At 39.6% G+C, this 20,168-nt stretch overlaps 1 protein-coding gene across 2 annotated transcripts; it reads left to right on the forward strand.

The window, feature by feature from the left end:
- The first annotated feature begins 2,317 nt into the window (after positions 1 to 2,317).
- LOC127784248 (HSP-interacting protein-like) lies at positions 2,318 to 7,448 on the forward strand. Of its 2 annotated transcripts, none has more exons than XM_052311441.1 (3): positions 2,318 to 5,124; positions 6,014 to 6,247; positions 7,179 to 7,448. In XM_052311441.1, the coding sequence occupies exons 1-2, from the start codon at positions 2,664 to 2,666 to the stop codon at positions 6,169 to 6,171; spliced, it is 2,619 nt and encodes an 872-aa protein (XP_052167401.1). In that variant the 5' UTR covers positions 2,318 to 2,663; the 3' UTR covers positions 6,172 to 6,247; positions 7,179 to 7,448. The 2 variants fall into 2 exon arrangements, with proteins under 2 accessions (XP_052167401.1, XP_052167402.1); XM_052311442.1 differs by lacking the exon at positions 7,179 to 7,448 and adding an exon at positions 5,646 to 5,736 and having other exon boundaries at positions 6,014 to 6,126.
- Positions 7,449 to 20,168: the final 12,720 nt, after the last annotated feature.

The raw sequence follows: 20,168 nt of genomic DNA on the forward strand, positions 1-20,168 counted from the left end.
CGTCTTCTATTAAAAAAAATATATAGGAAATGATGCTTGTTTACTTGTTACCATAGCTTTGGTCATGGAAAAGTTGACTTGTTCGCGCTCGTTTGTTTGTATTATTAATCAAAAGAGTTGATTTTACTTTGTACTATGTATATAGACTAAAGTTGCAAATACACAATGGATGTAGCCACTTTCACTTAATGCCACATATTTACAATTTATTGTATAGGTATCCACTGCCGCTATGCTTTGCTCATTCATGTCGTTGCTGGTGATCTTTTCTATCAGTGTAGAAGAACTATCGGTAGATCTAATGTGCCCACTCTTAAAAAAGAATAGTACACGTCTAATGACAAGTTATTTATATAATATATAGAACATAATATATAGACACAAGGATGACCGAGAAAGCTTACCAACCATCAACGGCAATGGTTTTTTTAAACTTAGGAAATCATTACATCCTGATGACTATATTCTCTTTATGAAGTATAAAAATGAAATCCTCATTACCTAGAATATGTGCGCACGTCGTCGTCATGAGTCATGGTATTGAGATGGTTATAATTACAATCGAGGACTTATGGAAGGCAAGAAAACTAAGCTCGTTCTAGCTAGATCACTAGAAAACAAGCGTGCCGACGCTTGTTTTTATAGCCCTTGCATTCGTTTTCGTGTTATTAAGAAGCATTATGTTTGTTGCAAAAGACGACATCCTCAAATTTCCATATCATAAGCTATTAAATTGTAAATATCATATCGATAGATTTTTGATGAAAACTTAGTTGTATTTTAATTTGTATAGATATGTAGTTTGGGAAAACAATGATAAAATATGTGTAATGGAGTCTGTGTTGATTATTAAAATGACATTATGTTAAATACAAAGTTAATATAAATTTTGCAAAGTTTTATAAGAATCTAGTTCAATTTTTTGAAACAAAAAGAAGGTACATTCGAATAAAAATTTCAATCAATTTTTAAGTTAAAATTTAGTGTAGCAAATCACATTATTTAAAGGTGTTCTAAATGTTGTTTAAAGGAGCCACAATACTCGTCATTTTTTCATGGTACCATATGAAAAGTTGCAAATCTATAGAATTTGTGCCATGAACTGTACACACTTATTTACCATGATGTGCACGGGAGTGTTACCTCTTCATCTTCTCCAACGACCAGGTAATCTCTCCGTCGGAGAGTCTTCGAGTTTTCTAGAGATTTCTGATAGGTGTATAATGTATGTGTACAGGAGACAACTTCCAACGAAGCAGACTCTTAGCTCCTCTTCATGAACACGTGGTAGTTTTCTGGAGATGTCTTACTAAATTTTTATTGTGCCACGTGGCTCAATAGGAGGCCAGATTTTTGACCTTGAAATCGGTTGTAGAGATTACGGGAGGGGATGTGAAGCTTACATAAATGGGATGAGAATATCTTGAAACATACGAGAACACATGAAATGAGATTGGATTGACCCCTAAAATTTTAGGCCCCAAATTTTTGGGGCGCCTGTGTGGTCGGGCATCCCGCACTACTCATGTATGAGCCTTATGTAAAAGGGTTAATTTGTCATCATCATTTCGTTCTTGCTTAGTGTAAAAGAGTTAACTTGGAGAATTATGGTTGGAATGCAGGGGTTTATAAGATGGCCCAAACCTATCTAAATTGTCATATTGGCACTAATCCCACCACACATGAACATTTGGGCCAAATGGGCCCGAATTGGAATATATTGATGGCCCAATACATCAGAGATAATTGGCTAGATTACGCTAAATATGGGCAATGGCGGAAAAACAGTGTTTGAGGGTGAAGTGTCCGACGCTATGTCGTGACCTGACCACTAGAGGATTTGGTTAGAGGTCAGCTTGTGTTTTGGGTTTTGAGCAGCTCGTTTTTTAGCGTGGTTGGACCAACCACATCATGGCATTCTAACTTAGATTGGCCACAACGAGGAATTTTGTGATAAATTTCTACTTTATTTGTGACAACTAACAAGTGTATATTAAAGGAAACTAATTTTAGATAATCTATTTTGAACCGGTCCTAAAATTAGGAAACATAGTTTGCATGCGCAGACAGCCCCTTCTTTCTCCAATGTGCTAACCAGAGAAGCAAAAGTTGCGCCAAGTTCCAAACACAAGGATTTAAAACCAGCTGAACTTAATGGCAGTTAGAGACATGCCAAAAAAAGCAAACATGGATGGCCACTGCTAGGTGGCACCCAAAAAGTGTGTGGCTTCCCTTCGCTAGCATCCCATCCTACGTCCGCTCTCCTTCGTTGTAGTATGCTTCCTTGTGCTTTGCTTTCCCATTTGCTCCTTTCCTTCTTTCCTTCCATTTCCATTCTGATCAAATTTTAGGACACCAATTACCAGCTTGATTTCTTATATAACTATATTTCGTGCATTCTCGATGGGATTGCCAGGATAGGGTAAGGTTTCCATTTGCATGGGAAAGAGGGAGGAGCGAATCGTGCTGCCCAATCTCTCTTTCCCATCCATATCAATTGATTTTTCTTCTTGTTCCAATTGCAAATTTAATCGGAAAGAAGAGCGGGAGATTCCGCGGTTTCTTGATTTTCAGCAAGAGGAGGAGAGGTGGTGCTCCAAAAGAAATTATCGGATCATCATCTGAGTCAATTCTTTTGTGTGGGAGATTGAAAGGCTTGCAGCATGGAGAGTACTACTACACCAAGAGGGAATGAAACAAGTGAATTAGGAGCAAATGATGGTGAAAGCAGCTCGAGGAACAGCCAACCCAACAACATTGAAGAGACTAATCCCCTCCCAGAGGTCAGTAATGATGATGCAGTCCTGATCATAGGACAAGCTATTGAATTGAAGGATGAGGGGACGAGGCTATTCCAGAGAAGGGACTATGAGGAGGCAGCCATCAAATTTGGCGAGGCGATAAAGCTCCTTCCAAAGGAACACAATGATATCGCCTTTCTCCACTGCAACGCTGCTGCTTGCTACATGCACATGAATCCTGAGGACCTTGATCATGCAATTGAGGAGTGTAATCTGGCATTGGAGGCATCACCAAAGTATACGAAAGCATTACTGAAAAGAGCACGGTGTTTCGAAGCACTGGATAAGCTGGATCTCGCTTGCAAGGATGTACAGAAGGTGCTGAGCTTAGAACCAAGCAATGTAACTGCATTGGAGCTATCAGAGAGTATCAAGGAGCTGATGGAGGAGAAAGACGTTTTGCTGGAGAAACAGATTGTTTCGCCTGAGGCTGAGGAGCCTAAGGCTATTTTAGCAAAAGATAAGATCAAGAGGAAGGTATCCCGCAAATTCAGAAACTCCATAGTTGAGGAAGAGGTGTGGGAAATGATTCATGAAGAGGATATGCAAGAGGATGATGGGGCTGCCGAGGAAGAGAAATGCAATGGGAACAACCATGTGCAGAATGATGCAAGACCCGAAGAAAACGACACTGAGCAGATGCACATAAAACAAAACCGGAGCAGCGAAGAGAAGTACAGAGAGGAGACCAGGCCGAAGCAAGGGCAGTGCAGTCGAGGAGCCAGCAATGATGGGAAGACAGTACTGCAGCATTCTTCACTGAATATGGAAGAGATGTGTGTCAACCTGAAGCATGGTCAAGAGAAGCATCAGAAGCATCTTAAAGAGATACATGTTAGAGGCAGTCATGGGCAGGAAACCCATCCATTCTGTAGTGGTGTGGACAAACGCCAAAAGCATATTGATCAGATACAAACCAATAGTCTCGGCATGCAAGAAAAGCACACGGACAAGTTTGAAAGGTATGCCAACGGCAGCCGAGAAAAGCATTTTCTAGACAGGCATATTGGTCGTGGTGAGGATAAGCAGGAAAAGCGATCCACGCTCAAGCCAACAATCCATGGTAGAGACAAGCATAAGAATCACAAAGATGTTAACAAGAGGGCAATGAAGAGCGTGAAGTTTGTTTGTGGAGATGACATACGGATCGTTGTAATTCCAGAACATATAACTCTGATGCAGCTGATGGACATAGCTCGCTATAAGTACACTCCTCACTTGAAGTCAATCCTTCTTAAATTTATGGACAAAGAGGGTGACTTGGTGACAATTACCTCAACTGAAGAACTGCGATGGGTTGAGGAACTAGATCCACTAAAGCCTGTCCGATTGTATATAAAGGAGGTAAGTCCTGACCGTGAGATCACTAGGGATCTTGTCATGCCCACTACCTCCTACAGTAAGTTAGAAAGAAATCACAATTCCATGTCTGAATGTGGAAGTTCTAGGCATGGCGGTGAAAAGAATTCTTATACAGATGACTGGATGGTACAATTTGCCCGTCTATTCAAGTATCATGTTGGTTTTGATTCTGATGCATATGTGGATCTACGTGACCTCGGTATGAGGCTGTACTATGAAGCCATGGAAGAAACCATCACAAGTGAAGAAGCCCAGGAGATATTTCAATCCGCGGAGGCAAAATTTCAGGAAATGGCAGCTTTAGCATTGTTCAATTGGGGCAACGTCCACATGTCTCGTGCAAAGAAGCGATTACTTTTATCTGATGATGCTTCACAGGAATCAATACTTCTGCAGGTCAAAAATGCATATGAATGGGCATGCGCTGAGTATGTCAAAGCTGGGAAAAAGTTTGAGGAGGCAGTGGACGTAAAACCAGACTTTTATGAAGGTCTCATTGCACTCGGACAGCAACAGTTTGAGCAAGCAAAGCTTTCATGGCGTTACGCAGATGCATGCAAGATAGGAATGGGAACCGAAGTCCTTGAACTATTCAACCATGCTGAGGACAATATGGAAAAGGGGATCGAAATGTGGGAAGGAATAGAATATCTGCGTGTAAAAGGACTATCTAAATCCAAAAAGGAGAAAGTTTTACTGGATAAATTGGGTTTGAATGGACATTTAAAGGAGTTCTCAGCAGATGAAGCGTTTGAGCAAGCTTCAAATATGAGATCACAGCTGAACATTTCATGGGGTACCATTCTCTATGAGCGTTCAGTAGTGGAATTCAAGTTAGGATTATCCAGCTGGGAGGAAAGTCTTACTGAAGCAATCGAAAAATTTAAGACTGGGGGAGCATCTCTGCCTGACATCAGTGTGATGATAAAGAACCACTGTGCAAATGAGAAAACGCAGGAAGGTACGCGTTACTCAATATTTATTTATTGAAATCCTGCTAAATCATCTACTCCCAAACATCTTGTCTATGTAAGCAAATTTTCCTGTACATTGCAATAATTAGTTCGTGAAATGTTCAGTTAACATTGCTACTTTTGTTTTGCAAGTTTTCTGACCTAACTTTTGGTAAAATGTTACTTTGGGTCGATACTAAACGGTTTTGTTTTGGAATAGCTAGTGAGTAAGAAAAATTGGTGCATGCATAATTGTCATGGTAGATGGAAAACAACTGACCTGTTTGTATTGTTCGACTTGTTTCTTGTTAAAATTACAAGTTGTTACAAACACTGGGCTTCTACGACTGCAGCAGTTTATGAGTAAGTAAAAATGTGAATGAGTGAAGAAGCAAAGTTCTCTGTAACCTTTGTATACTTTGTTTCCCCCTCTTCTTAATAAACTTCGGCTGGCTTTCGCCAGCCCTGCGAAAAAAAGAAGAAGCAAAGTTTTTTCCACCTGATTTCCCTGCAATTGGATTCTTCACAGGTGGAAGACTTACCGAGCAGGGTTACAAGGCTAATGTAATCTATCAAGAATCCATTACTGAGACACAAATGCATAAGATTTATCTATCCAGGTTGTAGTTTACCTCTAGCCAAGAACAATCAATTTCAATAACATAAGGTGAACTATGTGTGCAAACCACGCGGTAAACATTGCATTGTTAGATATCAGGGTTCACTAGCATAACCTGATAAACTATTTATGGTTGAGAAACTGGGACTTCTTGGACAATTTGTAGTCAGGTTATATCATACAATCAGTAAAACAAACATGTGAGTTTCAGATTAACATTCTGTAACTAGCTATAAGGTTGGTACATGGATAGCTGATACATTTTCTTTGTTCTGCAGGATTGAGCTTCAAGATTGACGAGATAGTTCAAGCATGGAATGAAATGTATGACGCTAAGAAGTTAAAAAATGGTGGTTCTTCTTTCCGTTTAGAACCTTTATTTCGAAGAAGGCCTTCAAAGCTGCATAATATATTAGAGCACATACATTACACTTGAGGTTGTATATCTGACATAGGACTTGGATGCTGTAAACATGGATAGGAAGGTTGAGACTTATTTCTTTCTGAAAAAGGTAATCTGATCCTTTACGAAAAAGTATTTATTTCATGTGATTCTGCAAAGTGAGTTAACTTTTACCCTGTGTGGTATGCATGCATCCAAAGCAACAGGAAATTGGGTTTTGAGTTTTTCTTTTAATCTTTATCCACTTATATTACATTGCAATCAGTACAGTACATAGACTTACTCTGATCCTTATACCGTATCAACCAAAAGCAGGGCAGGGCCAATTTATATCTTAGTAAAGAACAGTGGCCCTGCAGAGGTGCTAAAACCTAAAACATGTAGTATAAACTAGTACTTACAATTCTAAAAAACAAAAAACTAAGAAAAGAAAAAAATATAAATCCCTCTGTGCATGAAAACGAGCCATTTTGTACAATGGTACTGCCTGAAGTATAGTTTTCACCACAAACTCTTATTTGTAAAACAAATAAACTATAATATTATGATTTAGTTTCAAAAGACAAATCAACCAATATAATTTTCATACATCTGATCTCAATACTTTTAAAAGTTCCTGATGCTTAAATTTTGAAATTTAAACTAGACGTATCTCCAAAATAGCACCTTTCAGTAATTGGAGGTGATACAATAATATGATTACCACTCATGTTGCTACTAGAAGTGCAATTGTGGCAAAATTGATGTCAGTATGATATATTAATATTTTTCAAAACACACCGCTGAAAGCTCTCATATTTTTCACACACATATACTTATTAGGTTTCTTTAAGTCTTGTTTTGTTTTTATTAATGTAACTTGAGCTGCCAAGTAACATAGAACTTTTAGATCCTGAATAGCTAGCGTCCCTCTATGTAAAAAAGATGATCTGCATGAAATTATCATGCATGTTTTCCAGCTTATTTGTTCAGTGGATATCATTAGAGCAATAAGTCATCCCCTAATTTAAAATATCAATGATTTTGACATGTTCCTGCAGACTGGTTATTTTACGGAACTGGAGTACATTCATGCTTCCCCCACCAAGTGATCTTCCCATTCAAGCGAACAGAACTGCTAGGAAGGCAAATTATAAAGTGAAGATGATATTTCACTAGCTTCCCACCTATTTCAGATGTGCAAATGTCCAAGTGTGTACTCATAGAAAAATAGGAAGGCTCAGCTAAATTGTAACTTTTTTGTAGATGAAACACGATAGTGAATTGTTCATAGTTCTCAATTGCGTGAAAGTTATGTAATTTGTTGGAAATATTTTGTTATATGCAGCAGCGATAATCGATAAATAATACATATCCAACTGATTACTGATAACATTTCCCAGCTAGTCTGAGAACATATCTGAATTGTACCAAATCACTTAATATAATAAGTCTGAATGATTCATTAATAATACCGAGTCTGGAAACATACACTATAGAGAAAATGCCTACTGGTCAGTGAAAACTGTGTTGCGCGCATTGTATTCATCGGTCCGGCCATCTTAGTCTAAGTTTCTATAAGTGTAATTGCTTAAAATTGTAGGATCGAATAGCAAGAACTAAGCCAACCAGAGGGGGGGGGGGGGGGGTGAATGGTTGGTGTACCCAAAAACCAAAACTTTTACTGAAAATAAAAGTTACCTCAATTTCGACGGATCGCGGTCTGACCGAAGTAGTTGCGCCGGTCTGACCGCCTGAAAGCCATCGGTCTGACCGATATTGTATCTTCGGTCTGACCGCCGAGATCAGCTGTCGTCGCCTGAAGCCGCCACCAGTCTGACCGCTGCTACTCCGCCGGTCTAACCGCCGCGATGCCGCCGGTCTGACCGCCGGTGTCTCGTCGGTTAGACCGCCAAACCCGAGCAAACACAAATCGAAGAACTCTTGATGTAGATGACAACTTTATTACTTATCTCTGTGCTTACAAAGTGCAACAACAGCACTCCTCACGAAAATCTCGACTAAACTCGAAACCCAAACTCAACCCTCAACTCAATGCTCTCAAAAGCGATACCGGGAGGCCACACCCTCCCTCTCTATTTATAAATGAGGTAGGCAGCCTAAAACCACGAACTAAACTCATACAAGAAGTCCTAATCCTCCTAGGAAACCTTCCCGTACAAGAAACCAACTTTACAAACTCCAATCATACCAAATTTGGACTCCTTCCAAATTCGACTCCGCATCCCATACGCACACAATATCTCCATCATATGCCATATGGAATCTTCACCAACCACGTGCATTGATCTTTAGCCTAAGTATCCCGCATGATATATGACTGTCCGGACATCGCCTTATCTCCAAGTCGACTCTCGATCCATCACCGGTAGTACTCTCCCGAGGCATCAAGACACTTACACATGAATCAAACAAAGAAACCATATTCCGAGACCAAGCTATCTCCAACTTGACTCATTATTAGCAAACAACAATATTACATACGTATAGTATCCATCTAGAAGCCATAAACATGAATCATCTATGGATATCTGTTGTCAAATAGACAACCGCTTCACGTCGAAAGGCGTGGTTCTCTCAACAATAGTACTGCTTAGTGAAAAATAGTATACGCATAGTATCCATCTAGAAGCCATAAACATGAAACATCCATGGATAGTTGGAAAAGAAAGACAATAGTATTGCTTAGTGAAAAATTTTTGGATCACCCTATTATCTGGCCCTACGGGGCTATTTATAGCCCTATTACAGGTTCCCCCTATTAGGGTTTAGACTTTACAAGCGAATTTACATGGTTACCTTTATGATAGGGACATTATTGAGGGCACACTGTGTCCTTTACATGTATGGGCCCCTATTGGGCTTAAATGGCTTGGCCCATCTATTTGCCGAAATCCCCCGAAGGCGTAAGCGGCCCGCTGGGCCTCCTGACGGTGAGGTTCGGTACTTTGGCAAAACCCGTGCCTTTGTGCCGAGGCTTTCGCCTCATCATCTTCGCTCGTGCGGCCCTCTGACAAGGTTTTCGCTCGGCGAAGTTGGCACATTCCAAGCCACGGCTTTCGCCTTGTGGCCTTCGCCCATATGGTTTTCTCCTCGACCTTCGCCGCTTGCCTCCGGTCTGAGCCTGTTGCCCAAGTTCTTGGTTTCGGCAGGTCCGGCCGAAGGCCCTTCGTGGTATACCTCCAACAATATCCAAACAAGCAACCCAAAATCGAAATGGACACAGAGTCGGCCGGTCAGAACGCGGGCTGACCGGTCTGACCGCACAATACACACCGGTCTGACCGGCAACCATTGGCCTGTCTGACCGGACCCGACAATCAGCAACACCTGCAGATCACCAGCAAATCCAATCATCTCCAAAACTACTTCGCCAATAATCTCCAAATATCAAAACCAATAATCACATATGTCGATTGTTCATCACAGAATAAGAATGAAAAACACTTTGATTTTACAATCTTTCCCTTGATGAACACATTGGCAAACCCATCAAATATGTTTTGTTGTTTGGAAAAATAAAAACAAAAGTGGTAAAAAGCAAAAAACACACCGTGTACTCCATGCTCAAAATTCAAAGAAAACTTCTCTCACTTTTGAAAACAAAGAAATTATCCCTTGACTTGAAAAACATGCACAATCTCTTCTCTTCTCCCCCTTTTGATAATGATTTCATCAAGCATAGGAATTATGTTCATTTATGTTCAAGAGCTTAGCATACATATAGCATATCAAGTCATGTGTTGCAATAAAAAGAAGATAAACCCATCCATAATATAGCAAGCATGCATTAAAGTATAATCATGAACCAAAGATTTTACAACTAAGTTCAAATCAACAATCAAAATTCATGATTTCATACGATTTATAATGCAACATCTTTAGAAGCACATAGGTTGAAAAATAAACACTATACATATATACCTATTGCAATTATCACTCTTTCTTAAATTATCTCTAGCACAAAACAACCAAGAGAATTTATAACTTTTATTTGAGCATTTTTGCTCATATTTTTCTCTCAATTATTCCAGGTACGTCCTTGTCATCAAGACTGTTTCCAAGGATTCGACACCCATTATTTTTGCTCACATCGAATACGTCCATGTCGTCAAGACTGTTTCTAAGGATTCGGTATTCATTTTTTCTCTCATAGATAATTTTATTCGCTTGCACAATGAGACATTACAAAGCTATTTGAGGAATAACAATTCAATAAAGCACATATATAAGCATTTATAAATCAAACCATATGCTAGCATCAATATTGCATATTTTCTTAATTCAAGTTATAGAATTTAAGTGTCATGCATCATCTCCCTTAAAAACAATATCTAGGCCTCATAAAAAGACTAAAATACATACAAGCTATGCTAGAGACAAATAAACCTTCATAGTATTGCTAACATGCACAAGAAAATACCATATGTATAAAGCAAAGCTCTTTGTTCTCAATATTTCTTATTGTCAAATTTTGATTGATAAAACCATGATGTACAAAACTCCCCCACAAACCATGCCAAAAGAATGAATTATTCCCAATTCTCCATGAAGAAAAGCAAAGCGAGAAGAATCCAATGGTTTAGTGAAAATATCAGCAAGTTGCAACTTTGTGTCCAAAAACGTCAATTCAACATCTCCTTTCTCAACATGATCTCTCAAAAAGTGAAAGTGAATATCAATGTGCTTTGTGCATGAGTGTTGTACATGATTCTTAGCAATGTTAATAGCACTAGTATTATCACAAAAAAGAGGTACTTTCTCAAAAGTAAGACCATAATCTTTCAAAGTTGATATAAGCCAAAGAATCTGATCGAGAACAACAACTAGCAGCAGCAACATATTCAGACTCAGCATTGATTGAGCAACAGTAGATTGTTTTCTAGAAGACCATGCAATCAATGATGTAACAAGAAAATAACATGTTCCACTACTACTTTTCCTATCAATTCTACAACCAGCAAAATTAGCATCGGAATATCCACTCAAGCATATAGAAGATGAAGTAGAATATCAAATTCCAAACTCAAGTATATGATTCAAATACCTCATTATCCGCTTGACTGCTTGACGATGTGAAGCATGAGGAGAAGCTTGAAAGCGTGCACATAAACACTTAACAAATTGTATGTCTGGCCTAGAAGCAATTAGATGCAACAAAGATTCAATCATATCTCTATACTCCTTCTGATCAACAGCTTCACCATCTTCATTAGGATCCAACACAGCTGTAGAACCAATTGGTGTTGAAATTGGCTTGCAATTCTCCATCTTGAAAAATCTCAAAAGATCCTTTGTGTATTTCGTTTGATGCACAAATGTACCTTGAGGTGTTTGCTTAATTTACAATCCCAAAAAGTACGATAACTCACACATCATGCTCATCTCAAATTCCCTGCGCATAGTCTCAGCAAACCCCACAACCAAAGCGTGAGTTGAACAACCTAAGATGATATCATCCACATAAATCTGAGCGAAAAGTTGATTATCACCATGCTTAAGAACAAAAAGCATTTTGTCAACCTTTCCCATTTGAAAACTTTTTGCAAGCAAAAAGTTCTTAAGCCTATCATACCATGCTCTAGTGCTTGTTTCAAGCCTTACAAAGCTTTAGAAAATTTAAAAACATGGTTGGGAAAATCAGGATTTTTAAAACCTGGTGGTTGTTTGACATAAACCTCTTCTTGTATAAAACCATTTCGAAAAGCACTTTTAACATCCATTTGATACAATTTAAAACCTTTTGAAGCAGTAAAAGCTAACAAAAATTTAATTGCCTCAATTCTAGCAACATGAGCAAAAGTTTCATCAAAATCAAAACCCTCCACCAGAGTAAAACCTTGAGTAACAAGTCTAGCTTTATTTTTCATAATTAAACCATTCTCATTCTGTTTATTTTTGAAAACCCACTTGGTTCCAATAATATTATATCCAGAAGGTGGTTCAACTAAAATTCAAACTTTGTTTCTCTCAAAATTTTTAAGTTCTTCATGCATGACGTTAATCCATGATTCATCAGTTAATGCATGAGTAACATCTTTGGGTTCAAAAGTAGCAACAAACGCAGAATTTGCAGAAACATCATGAGTCCTTAGACCTTGTTGTCCGCTCACCAAAATTTCTAATAATTTGTTCCAGCGGATGTCGTCGTTGAATATGCAAAGGAGCAACGACTTCTGAAGTTGTTTCATGTTCTGTACCAGTACTGGTCGAAGTTGTAGCCTTTGGAGGACCATCCTGATTAGTATCAACAAAACCAGAACCCGACGAACCTGGCCGGTCTGACTGCACATCCTACGCCAGTCTGATTGGACGTGTGCCAGCGGTCTGACCGCCTGGCGCCCAATCTGACCGGCCGAGCCAACCTCATTGTCAAAGTCGTCGCTCTCGTCTTTAAAAATACGACCATCCTCCCCTGAACCTGTGACAATGTACCTGCAATTTCTGGTATAGTATCTGGACTAGCCTCATCAAAAGCAAGTCTCAACAATTTTGTTAGTTTCCAAAAAAAGTACACGATAGCCACGTGAATGTGCAGGGTAACCAAGAAACATTCCATCGGTAGAGCGTGCCTCAAACTTATCCAAATTTCTAGATTTCAAGACAAAGCACTTGCAACCAAAAATACGCAAATATGAAACTTTAGGTTGACATCCAAATCGAAGTTCATAAGTTTTTCCAAGTTTTGACCTCAAGAAGTGTTAACCGCCTCAGCCCAAAATTTTCTAGGAGTATGATACTCATTCAAGATCGTTCTAGCCATCTCAACCAAAGATCGATTGTTTCTTTCAACAACACCGTTTTGTTGCGGAACACGAGGAGAAGAAAAATCATGTTCAAGACCTTTTTCGTTGCAAAATTGTTCAAATGAAGCATTCTTAAACCCACCACCATTATCACTTCGAATTATTTTCAAAGAACCAAGAAATTCAAGATCCAATCGAAGATACAAATCATGAAAATATTGAAAAGTCTCATCCTTAGTTGCCATGAAGAAAACCCAAGAATATCGAGAAAAATCGTCAACAATAACCAACACATACAACTTTCCTCCAACGGATTGCACTCTAGCTGGACCAACAGTGTCCATATGTAATAGCTGTCCCGGTGCATCCGTCATCACAAAATCAACAGGAGCATGTGAAGAAACAACCATCTTAGCATGACGACATGGTGTACAAATTAAATCAAGATTTTTCTTAAGTTTAGGCCAACCACAAACAAGATCCAAACCACTTAACCTCGTAAGATGATCAAAATCAGCATGTCCAAGTCCACGATGCCAAAGCATCACATCCTTTTTAAACTTAGCAACCAAACATGTTTTCATAGGTGAAACAAGATTTTCAAAATCAGCTTTAAACACTCTTCCATAGCAAGAAATATTCAGCACAAAATCACCACAAGAATCAAATACTTTACTTCCAGTTTTCTTAAAGTGAACCTCAAAATTTTCATCAACAATTTGTGAAACTAAAAGCAAATTATACTTTAAGCCCTCAACCAAAGCTACATTTTTCAATTTGAACTTGTCATTTACCTTAACCAAACCTGTAACAAGAACGGCACTAGTAGAAGCATCACCAAAGATAATCGATTCAGTCTTGGATGCCTGTTTGAGGGAGGAGAACCAATTTTTATCACCGGTCATGTGCCGCGAACAACTGGAATCCACGATCCACACGTTCTCCTTCCTTGCCACCAAAGCCTACACACAAGTATACGTCAAAGCCTCAGTACTAGGGTTAGATAAAAGAAATTTAGAAATCCAGTACTGAGACACACAACCAGTAGATCAAATAGGCATACATCCACATGCAAAAATAGTTTGAGAATTTTTAGAAAAATCTCTCCGAAGCCGGTCTGACCGATGGGGTACTGCCGGTCTGATCGCCTCTGTACCGCCGGTCTGACCGCCGCTCAGTAGCCAGTTTGACCGGTCACCGGTCTAACCGCGGGACCCACTGCGGTCTGACCGGTTTCCACGAGGGAAAACCAGATTTTTGCCACTTTAATTTTGCAACTGCAATTTCTCTCTCCTTTTTCTGTTTACGAGCTAATCTGAAACAAAACCAACAAGATGTTCATCTTTACCACAAAAAGAACAAGTATACTTTTCTTTAGAAGAAGATGGTTTTGAAAGATTTGTTTTTGTTTCTTTTAGTGTTGTAGAAAGAGAGGGCATAATTCCAGTAGACTTAAAAATTGTTTTCTTAGTACTTAGTTTTGTCAAAATTTCACCATGTTCAGTCACACTCAAAACATTAGGTTGATTTTTGGTGAAATAGTCATGAACATCAAAACGAACACCCATATTGTAACTAGTCACTTTAGATTGATCCAAAATCATGTTAAGTTGTTTCTTACCATCAGAAAATCTTTCCAAATAACTTTTCAAATAAGAAACCTCTTTTTGCAAATTAACATAATTTTCACAATCTACCATGACACCTTTGCTTTTACGACATTTGGGGGAAGAAAGCACTTCATTGATTTTCACAATTTCCTCCATGTACTCAACATGACCTAATGCATCTTTTAGCTTCATCTTGTTTAGTGTACATGTTGAGCAATCCAAAACACCATGTTGTTGTTTTAACTTTTTGGCACAAATCATGCTAAATATCAAACTAGCATGAAAAGCAATTTGATATTTTTGTAACAATTTTTTAGTCAAAAACAACTCATCTAAAGTGCGTGTGTGCAAGACAAATCCAAGAGAAAGAGAAGGTCTTTTTTCAAATGATGTGCAACATTGACACCTCTAATTTTTTTTTTCAATTTCATGTATTAAAACTTCACAATTTTTGCAGTCTTCATCATTACGAATAAGAGATTTTAATCTAGTAATTTAAGAATTAAGAGATTTAATAATATATTCCTGTTTTCTATACATCTTCTCACATTTCTTATTTTTTGTACTTAAAATAAGAATAGCTTCCTCAAAAGAACTCACATCATTGTCTTCACACTCTGAATCCGATTCACCACGTGCCATGAAGCAAACACCGGAGATGTTCTTTCCCTTATCTTCATCTTCACTCTCACCATCTACATTGGTTAGTGGCTCAAAAGCAGCATAGACTTGTTGACAACCAAATTTGGTAAGTCATAATCCGGGTTCGACATTGGGATCAAGGCGGATTCGATAAAGAGATTGATTCGAAAAATAGAGTATGCATCGGTTGCGAAGGCATCAGCTAGAGTTTGCATCGGCTGAGATGGATCGGACAAAGGATAATTGATACAGCCAATGAAGGTGATGCAGCCGATTCTGATAATGGCGGTTTCAAAGATGTTTCTAGAATCAATCAAGATGCTTCACGAAGATTGCAGCGATGGAGATAGGGCTCTCGGATAGGCAATTGTATCTATTAATTAGGATATTTTATATAATTTCCTTAGAGATATGTTTGGGCAAGAGTCTATCGCAAAGACTTATGGTATCTTAGAGTTTGTTAGAGATAAGCGTCGTGTCCGGTAAGGACATATCTTGTATCTCAAGTATAAATATGACCCGAGCCCATGTAATCAATTAACATTCGTTCAATACAATCTCGGCGCATCGCCACCCTTTTACTTTCGTTTATTTCGACGAGTTCTTGCTTTCGGGTTGAGCTGCATCGATTCGATCTTCAACTAGAGGTAAAGCTTGTTATGGCGGCTTGCGTTATCGAGGTTAATGCTTCCATCTTTATGATACTTTAACCCTGTCTAAGTAATCCGTCGAGTTATCATATACATGTTTCAATCTATGCTAGTTGCACTATATAACTTGTTATCGGCTGGTTCTTGTTATTAGGAAACAATCGGTAGAGTTATATTTTGTTATTAATCTAGATTGTATCATGTATCTATCATCTCCTGTAGATTCTCATCATCTTGTCTAGATTTCATACTTGCCTTTATGCTTAATGCTGCATCGGTTGAGTTCGATCTATTAAGTGTTATTTATAATTGTGATATCTAGCTTGTTTTATGATTATCAAGAGAGATAGTATCGGGGTTTCAGCCGATCTTACCTGATTTAGCTTTATGTCTTATATGTTTAATTGATATGCTAAGTCTGCCCTTTGCGTTAAGATCTTATCACAATAAATTATATTAGGCTTTTGTTTGATATAGTATATCTGTTTTAATATCTTAATGTAGAGTGGTATCGGAGTATTAGTCGATATGCTAGATCTATCTGATCGGCTATGCTATAAGCGTTTATAATCTTCATGTTAATGTATATTTTGACCTAAGTGGTTTGTACTGTCTCGGCATGGCGACCGATCTATCCCAATCACTTGATTTAAATATACATCGACAGAAAGATTGTATAGCGTTAATATATGTACCCGATCGAGTAGATTTAGTCTTACCTTGCTTATTTGTAACTGCCGATCGATTCACATATGACATCGGCTCAAGAATAAATGATATGTCATCGGCTGCTGGCCGATCGGCTATCGTTTATGGATTTAACCGTGGTTTCTTTTGTCTTTGTTTCTTGTTGATTGCAGGATCAAATCAACTGGCATGCTCACGAACTTAAAGGCAAGATTTTGGACCTGCACTGAAGTTAAGCAGATCTTCCAGGCCAGTGTGTGTTTTTCGCATCAACAAAACTTGATCAAACATCTTCTTGAGATTCTCCTTAGTCTTCTTCCCCTTGAACGTGCTCTTGGGGTTGTTGTCCTTGGTCTTCTCTCCACCATTGTCTTCCTTCTTGCCTCTCCTAAGCTTCGGACAATGCAGAACGAATGTGATCAAGAGCACCACATTCAAAGCGACGAGTTGGACCACCTTTTTTCCTGTACCTAACATTATTCATAGCTCGAGAAATCTTGTTAGCGGCCAAAGCCAAGTCCTCCTCGAACTGTTTGAGTTGCTCATCGGACATGGCATGAATCAAAGCAAGAACAGTAGAATTTGATGAAGAAGCACCAACATCCAAAGAAGTCGCGGAAGAAACCAAAGCACTAGACTTAGAATCAACTTTACGAGAAAGAATATTCATCTCATGTGTTTTGATCTTTGTGTATAGTGAATCCAAAGTCAAAGCAGACATGTCAACAGATTCCTGAAGTGATGTAACTTTCATCTCCCAAATAGACATATCAAGACCATTTAAAAAGTAACGAGAAACCTCAGATTATGTGTAATTAACATCATAAGCAGAATCAACAGATCGAAGATCACTCAAAATCTTATTAAATCTACCAAGATAATCATCCAAAGCTTCTCCAGGTTTCATCTCAAATTTTATGTATTCCTTTTTCAAAAGATCTCGACAAAGTTCTTTAATGTTAGTAGTTCTTTGATGAATGTTTTTCAAAGCATTCCAAATCTCATTGGCAGTTTTATGATGCGAAACTCGATCAAAATCCGAACGAGAAATTCCACTCAAAAGAATATTGCGAGCTCTGCAATTATTATTAAACTCAGTTTTCAAAGCAATAGTGTCAATCTGTTCAGGAATAACATATGGCTGTGAAACTTTTTGCCAAACATCATAATCCTCAGCCATAATGTAAGATTGCATCTTATCACACCAATAAGCAAAATCCGAACCATAAAAAACATGAGGCTTAGTAGTAAACTTGTTTGCCATGGCTAAAACTCTAGATCGGTTAAAATCCAAAGAACAAAACAAGGCTCTGATACCACTTGTAGGATCGAATAGCAAGAACTAAGCCAACCGGGGGGGGGGGGGGGTTAATGGTTGGTGTGCTCAAATACACACAACATGCCAACTACCAAACTAATCCTTTGGTTCCACTATGAAGTTCTTTATTTTTTTATTGAAGGAAGGGCAAAAGCTTTGCCACTTTTATATTGATAGAGAAGGAGAAAAAACCAACTAAGTATTTACAGGGTCCGAGACTGAAAATCGGACCCGAAAAAATAAAACAGAAAGGCACTACTCTCCTGCAGAGATTAACTCAATGATTTTTGCCGCTCCCGTTGTGATCTAGGTCCGTGCCTCCTCTTTAATCTTGGCGATGATGGTGGCGGGAGTAGAGGCCGCATGCCTGAAGATCCTGGCATTTCGTTCGCATCACAGCTCCCAAGAAATCAAGATGATCATCAACTTAAGGGCCTTTGTTGGGCAGTTCACCGTGCGTGAGATTTAATACCACCATTCTTCTACCGTTGCGCACCCATCCCAATCTTGCAACCGGAGGTCTAACCCTGTCCACCTTTGTAGTTCAGCCCAAATCCTTCTGGATAGTCTGCAATTTGCTAGAAGGTGTAGAGCCGATTCTGGCACGGTGCGACAGAGGGGGCAAAAATGTTGATTAGCCCACCCTCTCTTTTGCAACCTATCTGCCGTCCATACTATGTTATGGATGACTAGCCAGAAGAAGAATTTGCATTTAGGCAAGGCCCAACAGTTCCAAATGGTCTGGTTATAGATCGTTCCTGCTGCTCCATGGAATTGCAGTCTATACGCTGAGTTAGAAGAGTAGGTTCAATTTGCTGTCAGCTTCCAGACAATTGAACCCTTCTGATCAATTAGGGGGGCGGCACGTTGTATCAATGTCCATAGGCAGACGTACTGGCACAGATGATCCGCCTCAGTTATACGCAGCAGATCAATATCCCGGATCCATGTGTTGAGGTCAAGGGCATCATGCACTGTCCTTGTTTTGCGTTTGGAGGCTGCGAAGATAGCTGGAGTGATATCCTTGGGCTTCTTATTCTCAAGCCAATGCGAATCCCAAAAGCTGGCCGTCTACCCATCCCATTAAAGGATTGTCGTCGCCGTTGTGAAGAGGTCTTTGTCTAACTGGTCGCAGGGGAGTGCAGTGCCATTCCAAGGCTTGTTCGGTTCCGTCCACTCATACTACAACCACCTTAACCTTAGCGCTCGGGTGAACCAGTCCAAGTCTAGCACACCGACTAACTTTGTCCCAACTAACTTTGCATTTCCCAACTGAGATATCCTCTCCTCCCACTCATAGGAATTTCCTCCTCATCTTATCAATTGAATGCAGCATACTGTTCGGGATTTTAAGCTGTTAGATAGTAGATTGTTTGCGTTGTTAGGACGGACTTGGTTAAAGTTGTTCTCCTTGCCGCTGTCATCATCCAACCTTGCCATGGCGCCAATCTGGCCTTGCACTTATCCAACAGAGGCTGGATGTGGACTTTCTTGAGCTTGGAGACCACAAGCGGGAGACACAGGTATTTCATTGCGAAGCCAGTGATGTTTGCAGGGAAGACTCGTAAGATCTCTTATATGTCGATGCCAACACAACGGATGGGCGTGATCTGGCTCTTTGTCATATTTGTTTGAAGGCCGGTTACTTCCCTGAAGGAGTGTAGGATTTGAGCTAAGTGGCTCATGTCTCTGACTGTCGGCCGGACGAACATTGCAGCGTCCTCTGCATAAAGTGACATCCGTAGGCGTGGTGTTCTCCCATTTAGTTGGGTGAGATAGCCGAGGTCGGTGGCCTTTTCCAACACGGCAACTAATGGGTCAATGGCCAAGATAAAGAGGAGAGGGGATAGCGGGTCCCCTTGATGAAGACCCCTATCGTGCTTGATGGGTGTGCGCGGTGAGCTGTTGAGCAGGACCCTTGTGGAGGGTCAATCAGACTGATGGTTAGACCGAGAGGGTCAATCAGATACTGGAGGATATGTTGAGAGCTTGCACGCTTGATTTTGGCGGAGTTTGGAATAAAAGCCTACCTTACAGTGAGTTCTCCTACAACAACAGTTATCAGGCCAGCTTACAGATGGCCGTCTATTTTGGGACCAAACAGGAGAACGCCAATTGTTTGGGACAGAAGTATTGAGTGATGTAGAGGAAAAAAGTCAGAACCTTCATGGAAAGGCTAAGAATCGCACAGTCTCGGCAAAAGAGCTACGCGAACAACAGCCAAAGAGAGCTTATCTTTGAAGCCCGAGACTATGTGTACCTTCGAGTTACGCCACTCCGGGGAGTGCACCACTTCCAACCCAAAGGCAAGTTGGCACCACGCTTTGTGGGACCGTACAGGATTTTGGAACGCAGAGGTGAAGTCGCCTACTAGCTT

Source organism: Oryza glaberrima, chromosome 9, assembly GCF_000147395.1.
Source record: "Oryza glaberrima chromosome 9, OglaRS2, whole genome shotgun sequence".
In the NCBI taxonomy this organism is placed as follows: domain Eukaryota; kingdom Viridiplantae; phylum Streptophyta; class Magnoliopsida; order Poales; family Poaceae; genus Oryza; species Oryza glaberrima.

Coding starts and splice junctions, on each gene's coding strand:
- LOC127784248 (XM_052311441.1), top strand. CDS start 2,664: ATGGAGAGTACTACTACACCAAGAGGGAATGAAACAAGTGAATTAGGA. Junction 5,125..6,013: donor AAATGAGAAAACGCAGGAAG/GTACGCGTTACT, acceptor TTTGTTCTGCAG/GATTGAGCTTCAAGATTGAC.